The 14001-nt window shown below is 35.4% G+C and overlaps 2 protein-coding genes across 2 annotated transcripts in view; one reads left to right on the forward strand and one right to left on the reverse strand.

Moving 5' to 3' along the window:
* Nucleotides 1-4795, reverse strand: part of LOC149947644 (uncharacterized) — a 39133-nt gene extending 34338 nt beyond the window's left edge. The window contains exon 1 of the mRNA XM_090170924.1: nucleotides 4705-4795. Coding sequence (XP_090027050.1) covers nucleotides 4705-4795 — 91 coding nt within the window. The remainder of the gene's footprint in view (nucleotides 1-4704) is intronic.
* A 4937-nt stretch (nucleotides 4796-9732) lies between these two features.
* On the forward strand, nucleotides 9733-13110 carry LOC149947645 (L-gulonolactone oxidase-like). Its single transcript, XM_090171400.1, has 11 exons — nucleotides 9733-10029; nucleotides 10091-10192; nucleotides 10946-11068; nucleotides 11131-11225; nucleotides 11285-11375; nucleotides 11715-12008; nucleotides 12078-12172; nucleotides 12248-12397; nucleotides 12463-12627; nucleotides 12696-12786; nucleotides 12847-13110. Exons 1-11 carry the CDS (start codon nucleotides 10018-10020, stop codon nucleotides 12976-12978), a joined length of 1350 nt encoding a protein of 449 aa, XP_090027526.1. The 5' UTR covers nucleotides 9733-10017; the 3' UTR covers nucleotides 12979-13110.
* The last annotated feature ends 891 nt before the right edge of the window (nucleotides 13111-14001 follow it).

A 14001-nucleotide genomic window follows, 5' to 3' on the forward strand; every position in this document is an offset into this window, starting at 1 on the left:
AATTTGTCCATACTCATAAAATTTAATCTAATTAATTTGTCCATACTCATAAAATTTAATCTAATTAATTTGTCCATACTCCTAAAATTTAATCTAATTAATTTGTCCATACTCCTAAAATTTAATCTAATTAATTTGTCCATACTCATAAAATTTAATCTAATTAATTTGTCCATACTCATAAAATGTAATTTAATTAATTTGTCCATACTCATAAAATGTAATTTAATTAATTTGTCCGTACTCATAAATGTAATCTAATTAATTTGTCCATACTCATACAATTTAATCTAATTAATTTGTCCATACTCATAAAATTTAATCTAATTAATTTGTCCCTACTCATAAAATGTAATCTATTTAATTTGTTTATACTCATAAAATTTAATCTAATTAATTTGTCCATACTAATAAAATGTAATCTAATTAATTTGTCCATACTAATAAAATTTAATCTAATTAATTTGTCCATACTAATAAAATTTAATCTAATTCATTTGTCCATACTCATAAAATGTAATCTAATTAATTTGTCCATACTCATAAAATGTAATCTAATTAATTTGTCCATACTCATAAAATGTAATCTAATTAATTTGTCTATATTCATACAATGTAATCTAATTAATTTGTCCATACTCATAAAATTAAATCTAATTAATTTGTCCATACTCATAAAATTAAATCTAATTAATTTGTCCATACTCATAAAATTAAATCTAATTAATTTGTCCATACTCATAAAATGTAATCTAATTAATTTGTCCATACTCATAAAATTTAATCTAATTAATTTGTCCATACTAATAAAATTTAATCTAATTCATTTGTCCATACTCATAAAATTTAATCTAATTAATTTGTCCATACTCCTAAAATTTAATCTAATTAATTTGTCCATACTCCTAAAATTTAATCTAATTAATTTGTCCATACTCATAAAATTTAATCTAATTAATTTGTCCATACTCATAAAATGTAATTTAATTAATTTGTCCATACTCATAAAATGTAATTTAATTAATTTGTCCGTACTCATAAATGTAATCTAATTAATTTGTCCATACTCATACAATTTAATCTAATTAATTTGTCCATACTCATAAAATTTAATCTAATTAATTTGTCCCTACTCATAAAATGTAATCTATTTAATTTGATTATACTCATAAAATTTAATCTAATTAATTTGTCCATACTAATAAAATGTAATCTAATTAATTTGTCCATACTAATAAAATGTAATCTAATTAATTTGTCCATACTCATAAAATGTAATCTAATTCATTTGTCCATACTCATAAAATGTAATCTAATTAATTTGTCCATACTCATAAAATGTAATCTAATTAATTTGTCCATACTCATAAAATGTAATCTAATTAATTTGTCTATATTCATACAATGTAATCTAATTAATTTGTCCATACTCATAAAATTAAATCTAATTAATTTGTCCATACTCATAAAATTAAATCTAATTAATTTGTCCATACTCATAAAATTAAATCTAATTAATTTGTCCATACTCATAAAATGTAATCTAATTAATTTGTCCATACTCATAAAATTAAATCTAATTAATTTGTCCATACTCATAAAATTTAATTTAATTAATTTGTCCGTACTCATAAATATAATCTAATTAATTGGTCCATACTCATAAAATAAAATCTAATTAATTTGTCCATACTAATAAAATTGAATCTAATTTGTTCATAAACATATTCTGATATTTCGTTATTGGTAATGGTTGTAAAATTTAATTTTATAATGAAATTTATATAATATATAATTATATGAAAATGGATGTACTGATGAATTTCCAATATATATATAAAATATAAGTTACCATTAAATTTCCATCAAGTTAGGAAAATCGATAAAACAATAAACGTTAAAGTGACGTATTGTTTTAAAAATGAAATGTGCTTAATTTATACCAAATATTCCGATAAAAATTTAACGAAATTAAGCGAAAATATCCAAAAACAATCGTATAAAACATACCAGGTAATGGTGATTTCTAGTACAGCAAACGAGTAACGTAAAATAAACGAAATGATTAGGTTTTTCTTTATTTAGCAAAGCTCGTTGTTCTTATCTGCCCCTAACAATCACAATAGTTTTCCGTGTATACGGGCATATTTTTACGAAGCGGCACAGTTTACGGAGGCGCAAAGCTTATCTCGCTCTAAAATCACGAGAATAAAAGTATTTGTGGGGAAATACTAGATCATCTTTAATTCCGCTCAGATTTATTTTCCCGCGTCGTGTTACGCTTTAACTTTTATCCTACTCCGACGTTCGAAATAGAGGAGCTGCTTACTATTTGTGAAATCGCCCCGCCGTCGTCGCCACCACTTCAAACGTCGAAAGTGACTGTTAGAATAACGCCATATGATTAAATCAATTGTATAACAGTTCCACCAGGTCGTCAATTTTCTATATATTGAGCAATAAATTTCGTGGCATCTTACAAAAGAAGTATCCGTGAAAATTAAACACGCGCCTTCGCAGGCTCCAGGCACTCTTTTCAATGAAAGCAAAATTTTCTACCAAATCGCGGATGCATACGCCGAATCCCTGCTAAATATATGACGCGTGTATCACAACGCCTGACAACATGAAATGTAATAATTACTCTGCGGGGAAATTTACATATTAACAAACTACCTAAAGATGCAAGACTGCGTACAGGCCCGGACTGGCCAGGTCGCCGAGGGCCGCCGGCTCAAGGCAGGCCCCTAACCAGCCTCCAAAACTCCGGTACTCCCATTTGGGGGGGGGGGGGGGGGCGCCAATGCCTTGATACTAAAAATCGTAATTTTGAACTCCCACTCCTGAAATTAGTAAATATACCGAAATTGGCTTTATTTTGTTATTTTTTCAATTATGAATATTTTATTAAAAATACAGGTAACCGATGTTATATTTTTTGTGTTGGGCCGATCGAGTTGGGGATGCTCAAGTATTCATTTGGGGGTGCTGAGCATCTCCCGGCGGCTCCCCATAGCCGGGCCTGGCTCAATGGGGCCCCAAATTGCTTATAATTAACACTCTTCAAAAATTAACCCTCTACACTCTCTAGCCGAGGGTCCCCAAAGAAGGCAGTCCGAGGCTGACTGCGTAGTGATGTTTACTTATCAATAAGCCGTCTTTTCAATATTTAATAGTTTTAGACACCATCAAATTATGTAATTTGCCCGAAGAATCAATGAGAGCGATGCAGATACTTTCCTCGAGAGATTTAATGTTAACTTCGGATAGAATATATGAACTGGAATACAACAGGGAAATCAGCGTTACTTACGCCGAATATTTTTCAGGACTGTGCGATTAGTGGATTTAGGCAACCGAGTCGGTTATCGAGTATCAATTTCTTTTCATCGAATATTCGAGTCGAGTAATATTGAACTCGAGTTAGTGTAGGGAGCTGTTGGCTCGCGTGGCATAAAGGGCTTGCCACCACCCTCCTACGCATTGTAACCCGGCCACCTGTTTAAAGGCATTATAAGTCGCTAGATGACTTGGACCTATAAGGTGGTGCCTTGGGTATTAGCCTAGCAAAAAAAGAAAGAAAGAAATCGAGTACTTGATTAAGGGAAAACTTTGAACTTTGAAGCAACGATAAAAGAAAAAACCAATACTCGACGAGTTTAGAGAGCAGCTTATTCGAGTAATCGTTTACCCGAATATGCAATTTCTTGGTCCTCGGTAATCGACGAGTATTCTCCAATTACTTATTCGAGTAAAGGTTTTTGCGTGAGAGAAAGGAGGTGGCTAAAAATTGGTGGTCGCGATAAATATTGCATTCCAAATTGAGATCGAGAGGCATCGTTATGACTACGCGCGTGCATTTTTAAAATAAAGTTGCGCACCTTAAATAATGTCGCAATTATGTTTTCCCAACATAACGACGCTGAAATAGTTATGAATTGTTTGTCCGGTCAGTTCGACACACCGAGGGATTCAATTAAAGTATACGGTTTTTCACTGTTTATTTTTCCACCACCCAAATAAAATAGCCTGGCAATATTACAGGTGTATAGTAATTAATTTTAGGGTTTTTAGAAAACTCAGTAACATTTCGAGCCTGATGTTTCAATAGGTTAAAGTATTTGAGCGCGCGCTTTTTTTGTTATTTTCCGCTAATTTCCAACCGGTCTTTTGACGCTATAAATTGCAATTGGGAATTGTGGGTAAAGCTATTTCTATGTATAAAAAAATGGTTTCATGAAAACAAAATTTTTTTGGCTTAGGAGCGACCAAAATTTCCAATTCGAGGTCAAAATTTAAAAGGGCTCCAAAGTTCGGTGGCAAAAAAAAAAGAAAATTGGACATGCTTTTCCTTCGCCCCCAACCCCTCACTCGGCCTTGGCAGAGGCGGGCAGAGTCAACCGTAAATTTCGCACTTTACTGACTTTACACACATTTCGCCACCGAACTTTGGAGCCCCTTTAACTTCATAAGGAAAACGCCTCCAACACGGGCAGTCTGATAACTTCAGTTCATTTACTTTCGCTATTATTCAAAACCAAGTCAAAGTAATTTCGATTGAAAAGACAGCCAATTATATCAAACAAAATATACTCTGATTCAGTTTTTGGATTCAAAAATACAATTAAGGAAATTTTGAGCTCGCTAGAGTGAGGTTTACCAGTAGTCAATAGAACCAATAGGAAAGAAAGATCTTTTAATTACCTTCGCTATTGACAGAGTGGATGACGAAGATGAAGACCGACAGAATCCGGAGAATTCTGTCCGCCTTTAAAGAGTTCGAATTAGCGGCCATATCCGGTCACGGTGTCACTTCTCAAGCACAATCTACTAGAACAAGGTAATCCAAGGACCACGCATCAGTCTCGAGTTGTCAATCTGTGATTCTTCGGCCACGCGTTACTATACTAGACGCGCACTCGGTGGCGGATGAGGCGTGTTACTAATAATATTTAAAAAGAACTACTTAAATGGTAAGGGGTTCGATTCGCGGTGTCACGAGTTATCTCCGAATCTATCCATTTGGCCAAAGCAGAAAACGTTCGAGCAGCATCGATCCACCTGCGCGTGAGGGGCAAAAAAGGGGTAGCTACACCAGGAGATCAAACAGGTGTGCCAGCGTTTAGAGCGGAACCACAACTAGCGAGAGATGCCGGCGAACATCCTAACCCTGAACTTGGCTCTTCTTCTTCCCTCGTTGCCTACCCACCATCTCTCCCGAGCACCACTGCGTGGCTGAAAAAATATATAACTAGTTTGAAGCGAAAAAAATCAAATGGAGAAAAAATACGTAGACCGGAAAACGGAAAGACTCCTAAGTCAGCCAGCGAAACGCTCAACGGCTGATTTACACCACCGTAGCCCTCGAAACGAGCCCCTTTAACATCCCTAAACTAACGGGACCAATGCGCCAATTGATTAAACAACGTTCGACACTCTTTATCTTGACCAATGACTTCCCGTTCGGAAATGCATTCGCGATATTTAAAATATACTTATAATAGATCTTAAACACGAAGGGAATGTTTTCCCAACCGATTACTCTCGACCTTCCGGTCTTTTGAAGGTCAGGTTTAAAGTTCGCGCGGTAATAGTGATTCGCGAGATTATTGTTTAATGTTAGCTATAGAAATTTAAATACAATAAGTGGGATATTAATTTACTCTCGGCACATTTCCTTAATGTAAATAGCGGTACTCGACAACACTCGTTACCAGAAAGGGTCGTCACGACAAAGACCCCATTCAATTAATTACAAGTTTTCTATACAGCTAGAAATCGTGAAATTATATTTGGTTGCTAAAACAAACCTGTTGAAAATTGGAAATGAATTCTACAAACCGTTGTCTCTGTTTGTATACAATATGATAAAATACGCGAAAAAGTATACAATATAATTATATTGTACTATAATATAATATAATATAATATAATATAATATAATATAATATAATATAATATAATATAATATAATATAATATAATATTTAAAATGTATGTATTTACATATATATCTCTCTCAATTCAAGTGTACTTAATGCGGAACATACGCGTGTGTAATTTACTTAAACTTGAATTGATTGTGTTCAACAGGATATTCGAAAAAACACTTCACAAATGTAACAAATTTCGCAATGTTTCGAAAGATAAATACGGGGTATTTATCTTGAAGTGGACAGGCAACGAAGTAGTTGTAAATCCTCTATCGAGGGTAGATTTCCTCCCATTGAACCGGTTGGTTTCTCTTTCTAGCTTCGGGACGAGGTCAATGGCATTTCGCCCCCCTCCGCGCCGCTGTGGGCTTCGAGAATTGCTCCCACCCGCCACTTTCGTGCGAGTGGATTCTCGAACACCTCGTCAACGGCACCGGGCTGCCTCGCTTCAGGGTCAGGCGAAAGCCGCCCCGATACCCAATCCCCCACCTTCGCCAAAATCAAGCCGGAGGGGAACTGCGAAGAGATCAAAGTTTGAACCCCATACTGTTATCCCCTGGGGCCCATTCTTGCGAAGGTCAAAAAGTCATTTTGTGTCTTGATCTTCGACACGACGCGATGTTTGTACTTTGTAGCAATCTCCAAATAGCCTCTGGAACATCGATTTGAGGATTCACTTCATGTATAATAAATTTATAATGGGTAATACCAGAAGTCTCTTATCAGAAAAGTATGCTTAAAGGCGTAAAATGTAAACAATACGTCGATTAGAGATATTTACCCGAAGGGCTAACCACTTAAACGCTGTGGTAGTGCTAGATCTGTAATCGATTACGTAATCCGAGGGGTCGGACATTTGGTTAAATCCCGTATTTTTTCTTCCCAAACGTGTATTAAAAAACAGCTGGAAACTACGAAATAACATTAGCACTATATGCTTAAATGTTTAAAGATTTGTCATAAGTATGCTTAAATGTTTAAAGATTTGTCATGAGTATGCTTAAATGTTTAAAGATTTGTCATGAGTATGCTTAAATGTTTAAAGATTTGTCATAAGTATGCTTAAATGTTTAAAGATTTGTCATAAGTATGCTTAAATGTTTAAAGATTTGTCATAAGTATGCTTAAATGTTTAAAGATTTGTCATAAGTATGCTTAAATGTTTAAAGATTTGTCATGCGTATGCTTAAATGTTTAAAGATTTGTCATAAGTATGCTTAAATGTTTAAAGATTTGTCATAAGTATGCTTAAATGTTTAAAGATTTATCATAAGTATGCTTAAATGTTTAAAGATTTGTCATAAGTATGCTTAAATGTTTAAAGATTGTCATAAGTATGCTTAAATGTTTAAAGATTAGTCATAAGTATACTTAAATGTTTAAAGATTTGTCATAAGTATGGCCGCCGAGTTTTAAATTGAATAAATGAAAGCTGTCTGCTCGTTCAAAATTATCTCTGCGCAACAGCTGAAAGTTTCGACCGAAAATCATAGAAATTGAAAAGTCGTCTTTACATAGTTAGTTGACTGATATTAAGGCAGATGGCGCTATAATGTCTACGCTCGAAGCCTATAGGGAGATTAATACTTCTCTCAAAACAGTTATATTGTACACTTCTAATAATACCAAAATAATACACAATTTGGAAATAAAATCAACAAATCCTAAAACCCAGAAATTCGCTCCTTTAGACTTTGTATGACAAATCCACAATAAAAAAATCGTCAATTTTAAAAAAATTCAAAATCCGGTACAAAAGAGGCAAATGTCCGACCTCTAGATTTAATCATTCAATTCAATTATAAACCATATCTTGACTCAAAATTGGCGGCTTGTATTAATCCGCCATTGACCGCCAACGTTATTATCTAGTAACACGTACCTTCGCAGCTTCCCGATAATTTTTCTAAATGCGTTTCGCTAGAAAAACAATTATTGCATCATATACTTAGTTTGCATCCCTACGTCATCAATGACGCAGTTCCAAGTATAGATATAATAAATATGTAATTTCAACAAGAATGAACCGTACAATGCCGCCATTTTGCTCGTGTAGATTTCTTAGTAATCAACAGTTTCAATCGTCTGTTTGCGGATTTTAATTATTCTTAAATTATAAATTTTTTCACGTTAAAAATGGTTAACTGCCTTACAGTGGCGGACTGGGTCTAATATTATTGGTTGCCAGAAGACAAAGGGCCCAGGCCTTAACAACTATAACGCTATCCTGTTTAAGGGGGCCCACTTGCCATCGGGCAGGTTCAGTCTATAGTCTTAGTCGATAATTCAAAAACGCCGCCGATCAGTTTAGTAAAATATTTTCAGTGGCGTAATCGTCGGCCATTTTCGGTATGGAGATACAGGCCGGAAGGCAGGCAAGGCTGCCAGATTTCGATAGACCGAAAACGGCCAACTCTCTCAAATGTTTTCGTTTTCAAAACGAAAATTTTGCGGCGTAGCTATCGACTAAGACTATGGCCAGTCCGCCACTGCTGCCTTTTAAAAAATTGTTCGAGCAGCTCCATTTGAAAGGGAGACCGAAAATTGTAATTTTATTTGATACCGAAAAGGGATCATGATAAACTTTGCCAAACTTCTTTTCGTCATTTCGTATTTTATTTAAATAACCCGGGTTTAAAATCTTACCTGGTTTTGTTTAGGGCAACGATATTAATTTAAAAAAATTATAGCATAAATCTAGTTTTCGTACGTTTTGTCGCTTTGATAAGATTACCAACAAAATGGCTACCTTTAATTCGTACAAGAATACTTTGTAAATACTTCTGCTAAATCATTAAAATTAAATTGACTAAGGAATATCTACTAAATATTTTAAACAATATTTTCCTTCTGTAATAGTAATTACAATGTCGTATCATCATCTTAAAAATAATTGGACCATTAGAAGGCGATACGCCCTCCTTATATTTATTATTATTTTATTTCCAGCTCGAATTGGCAATTAATTTTTTATTTGGAAAGATTTCATATGGCAAAAACCAGTTTATTTTGTCAGGAAGAATTCGAATTATGTGGATTGGAAGACAAGTTTATTGGGCATTTTTTGATAATTTGACCTGTTGAAACTGATAATAGAATAGATCAAATCTACAATATGTCTTCTTTTTTGTTAATCTGCTTAGTATTGGTTTTCGACGTCGGACCAATAAATTGTTTGTAGTTCAGCAACGGAGATGGCAGTGGTGTAATTGTTAAATGCGGCTGCTATGATCGAAATTTACAGTAGTCTACATTTATGGCCAATGTAGGGTGAGAACACCTATGGGCAAAATTAAGTAGTTAAATCACTTAATAAGTGCGATTTCAACTAGCACCGAGGATTATGGGAATAGGGGTTCGGGGTCTCCGACAAAATCTTTTTTCACCAAAATCTTCCAGCAATTTATTTTTATACGAAAAATATTTTTTTCAAAACATAATTTTTTAATTTTCTTAATTTTGAGTAAAAACAATTGTCATTTTATAACTCAAAACGCGTGGAAAAAGTTAATTTTTTTTTAATTTGATCTGGATGGCATAAACACTAGTTCAATGCCAAGAAAACCACCCCCTCCACAAATAAAATCCATAAGGCTTTCATTTGTGTAAAGTGGTATTAACCATCTTGTTTATTTAACAACTTCGCAAGCAGAAGCCGAATTCGTGGATCCCTTGAGCCACTATCGCCATCTAGATTATATACGTGCCTTTTGTAAAAATATACCGAAAGATGGCACTTTCCTCATCTATAGTTATTGATTCGTCACGGGTTTGACCTTTAGCCAGTGTAGATTATAAGATAGTCCTCATCGGCGAGTAAGGTCGTTTCGCCTAATGAATAACCTCAGTTAACTACGAAAGAGAGATTGTGTAGTAGTATGTCGTCATTTTAAAGCACACTTGACCTCAACTTCGCTGGTGTATACTATTATACTTCTGGCTGTTTTAATCGTATGTTAATTTTCGGGTGGCCATAGGAGACCCATATTCTGTTATGTAACGGTACATTTCGTTTATGTAAAGATAAATTTTCGGTATACTGGGTTTTTGTGTAAATAATTTTAACTACCATAATTTTCCAAAAGATGAGTTTAATGGTAAGTTTGCTTTTCTGTATAATTAAAAATTATTTAAAAAAATATATTTTTTTAACTTTAGGGACTAGGTATACAGGGTGTTATATTTCATAATTGGGCCAAAACTTTCACTTGCTCGCCGGAGCTTTATTTTGCACCGAAAACAGTTAATGAACTGAGACAGGTAAGAGCTACTTTTCCAATCTATTGAATTGTAACTTCTTGGTTGATATACCAAACCCACTTCCCGAGTAACGCGTCGCTATAGGAAGCCAACGAATGTTAGGCCATAGATCATAGATAACAATGATAATATGATATGAACTGTATAGGAACAATTTGTAGCAACTGTTTAAATTTCGCGCTGGGTCGTTATGCGACATGGAGCAAGCTTTTTTTTTTAACAAGACGGCTCGTGAGTCGGATTTGATAATTATGTGAATACCTTTATTAAGGACACTTCAAAGCAGAGATAGTGCAGCTATTTACTATATCTGCTTCAAAGCATAAAACTCCTTTAAATAAAAAAGACTTTTTGATACTTATTTGTGGCTCTTTGACACCTAGACCCTGAATTTAACTCCTACCTTTTCGCGAAACGTGCATTGATACAATTAGTGTGATGTTAACTTAAGTAGATTTCTTAGTCAAATTTTATGCCTTAAATTATTTGTACTTTCAACAAAAGTTGATGGTTTGCCACATGTGTTAGCGTCTGATATTACCTAAAAAGAAAATATTTTTATGACTGAATTAACGATACGTAAAAAATGGTTTAAATTCACAACATCATTAATTAAAAAACCTTTTATAAATTTCTTTTTTACACGTCGCGTCGTAAATATCCGTAATAAATGCTTCTGCGAATTTAAATCGTTTTTCACGGCTAATTATTATTTTTATAGTTTTTGTCTGATTTATAATGTTCTTAAAACAGATTCTAGCATTTGCTAAAAATGATCGGAAGAAGGTTCGCATTGTGGGATGTGGACATTCTCCATCCGATATCGCGTGTTGCAGTGATTATCTAATTAGTTTACAACATTTTGATCAAATTGAAGTGAGAATTACCCTTTTATTTTTATAAAATGTGCGAGGAATTAATGGTAAATTCTTTGTTAGGCGGATAGTATGAACTGCTCCGCCAAAGTTGGAGGCGGCGTAAAAGTGAGCGCGTTGAACGAAAAACTGCCCGAATACAATCTCAACTTGACCATGTACGTCCAAGGAATTTAAAAGTTTCAATTTCGTTTTATGTAATATCGCGTTCATAAAGTTTAGGTTCCGTATCCGAAATAACGTTGGCCGGAGCCGTTTCGACTTGTACCCACGGCAGCGGCGCCAATTTTGGACACATGGGCACTTTTGTAAATATGACAAGTAGATTAGTTGAAAAACTTCGCTAAGGCGTATACCTCAACGCTAAAAAAACTGTTTGATTTTATTATCCACTCCACCTAACCATAGGTCATTTTCGAGACCCAACAAAACCATCGTTACGGTTACGAATAGTAATATCGCTTGAGATAGACTTCCTTTAGATCTAACGTTACCATGGGCATGGAACAAATAACCAACGCGAGCTCGGTGTAGAAATCTACCAGTTGAGGTACATCCTTTACCGAAGCGAGTTAATATATCCAGGTTATATAGTATATAGCGTCGAACCGTTCCAGAAATCTAATGTTTACACCGCGATTTTGAAGGTTTTGGAAATGGAAGTGATGACGGCGAGTGGTGCAGTTTTGACTTGCTCCCGAACAGAAAACGAAGAACTGTTTCTGTCGGTTATTAGCGGTTTGGGGGCCGTCGGTATCGTAATCAGCCTCACTTATCAGTGTGAACCAAAATACAATCTGCTTAGAAACGACTACCCCGCCGAACTGAGAGACGTCCTCGAGAATTTGGACGTGCACTCGCAATCGTCCGAGCATTTCCACTTCCATTGGTATCCTCACACGGAGAAAGTAGTCGTGATTCACCAAAAGAGAACGCCTTTGGTAAGCTCAATCAACTGCGTTCCACCGTTCACTCTCTAACTCGATTACATTTTCGATATTCTCTTATAGCCCGTGACGAAATATTCCAGGTTTGAAAAGTGTTCCAATTGGTTCTGGAATTACGTCATCGGTTATTATTCTCTCGAATTTGCGTATTGGCTGGGGTAAATTGAAATCTCAGTACAAATATATATATTTCATTAATCGGTTCCTATAAAGTCACGTTAACCCGAACTTAGTACCATGATTCCCGGATTCACGCCTATCGTCAACCGAGTTACGTACAGACTGCTCTACTCAAAAGCGAAGCAGTTCGTCGGCGAAAGTGCGAACGTAATGAGTATGGAATGTAGGTTTAAGCAGTACGTCACCGAATGGGCGATCGATAGGTAATTTAACCTTGTTTTATAAAGTTTTCGCGTCGTTATCGATAGCATTTGCCCGAAATCCGCAGGTCTAGAACGGCCACTGTTCTCGTGTCATTAAAGGAATGGTTGGAATCAAACCCCGATGTCTACGCGCACATCGCCGTTGAAGTTCGTTTCGTGAAAGCGGACGATTTTTATATTAGTCCTTGTAGCGGCAGGGACACTTGCTTCATCAATATCGTCATGTACAGGTATATAAAATTAAATTAGGCTATAGGTTTTTAATAGTTATTCCGCTACTGACGTGGGGTATTCGTAGACCGTATAATTTCCCAGTCGCTTACGAAAAGTACTGGTCGGGATACGAAGACATAATGATGAAAGCCGACGGGAGACCACATTGGGCTAAAGTAACCCGCCTTTATCTACGCGAAGATAGGCCTTTGAATTAACAATCCTTTTGGTTTCAGGCTCACAATTTACGAGGGAGCGACTTAGTCAAGATTTACCCGCAATGGACTAAATGGTGCGCAATAAGGGAGAAAATGGACCCAACGAATATGTTTGTGAATTCGTACATAGAACGAATTTTGTCTTCCTAGTTTGAACAATACGATCAATGCTAGGGTTAGCCACGGATCAGGTCTATGGTTTAGCGTAACGTTCTTCCAATAAATATGTTGAAAAATAAATATACTTTTTATATGATCTCTCGTAATTGTGATATCAAAAGTACATGACATTCCAATTTTAGGCGAGTAATTTTAACGAGAAGCCACTAACGGTCATTGAATTATGAATAAAGTAAACCAAAGGAAATAGGACCCTTAATTTTAATAAGACAAAACTCAGTACTACTGTAAATATGCATTCGAGGTGGTTACAAAAATTATACTAATAAATTGAAGAATTTAAAAAGTTTTTAACTCGAGCTAAAAGGAACAAGGCATTAAAACACAAAATAAATGGCCAAAAGGGGAATAATAAACAAAGAAAGCGCTAAAAAGGACAAGGGTACAGAATCAAACGTTGCCTAAACAAATTAAATATTCACAAAAATTAAAAAACTATTACGTAATAGCAAAACAGAAGTTTTTCGTTCATTCAAAAAGGGTGTTCAGTCCCGAAATTAAAAATTATTCTATTTTCTTCCGTGACTCTATGAGGACGATCTCCATGGAGTGATTTAAGGACTCAGATTTTGATAACTTTGATAATGTGAACATTGTTGAAATGGCGAGTAACGTGATTCTTGTCGCAGTCGCTCCGTATATCACGAAAACGGTCATCTAAGCGACGGCTTGTTTCTCCAATGTAGACTATTCCGCAAACGGTGCGCAGCGAGCATGGGTGGAACCCGGTGTGGATATCATGGTGTGCTACTTATTAGTCAAAACGTGTAAAAAAGGTTTTTCGAATTTCTCTAGTTTGTGTAAGTTGTTACTTTTTTCACGGTCGGGTGTCACCCCCAATCTGGTGGCACCCGTTGTGGGCCACCCCCCTAGCTACGCCACTGAGTGGTGCCAGTGTGAGCTGCGGAACAAACATCACCAACACAGATCTAAGATTCTGGTCCCGACGGTAGCAAAACCTTGCGGTCAGTTAATATGTCTCTTGTCTCTGGG

This window comes from Leiobunum rupestre, chromosome 4 (genome assembly GCF_980474605.1).
Source record: "Leiobunum rupestre chromosome 4, qqLeiRupe1.1.hap1, whole genome shotgun sequence".
NCBI classification, from domain to species: Eukaryota; Metazoa; Arthropoda; class Arachnida; order Opiliones; family Sclerosomatidae; genus Leiobunum; species Leiobunum rupestre.

Bases quoted from the DNA above. Each gene is read 5' to 3' on its own strand.
- LOC149947645 (XM_090171400.1), top strand. The intron at 12,173-12,247 runs GTAAATTGAAAT...ACCCGAACTTAG, and splicing joins GAATTTGCGTATTGGCTGGG to TACCATGATTCCCGGATTCA. The intron at 12,787-12,846 runs GTAACCCGCCTT...TTTTGGTTTCAG, and splicing joins GGAGACCACATTGGGCTAAA to GCTCACAATTTACGAGGGAG.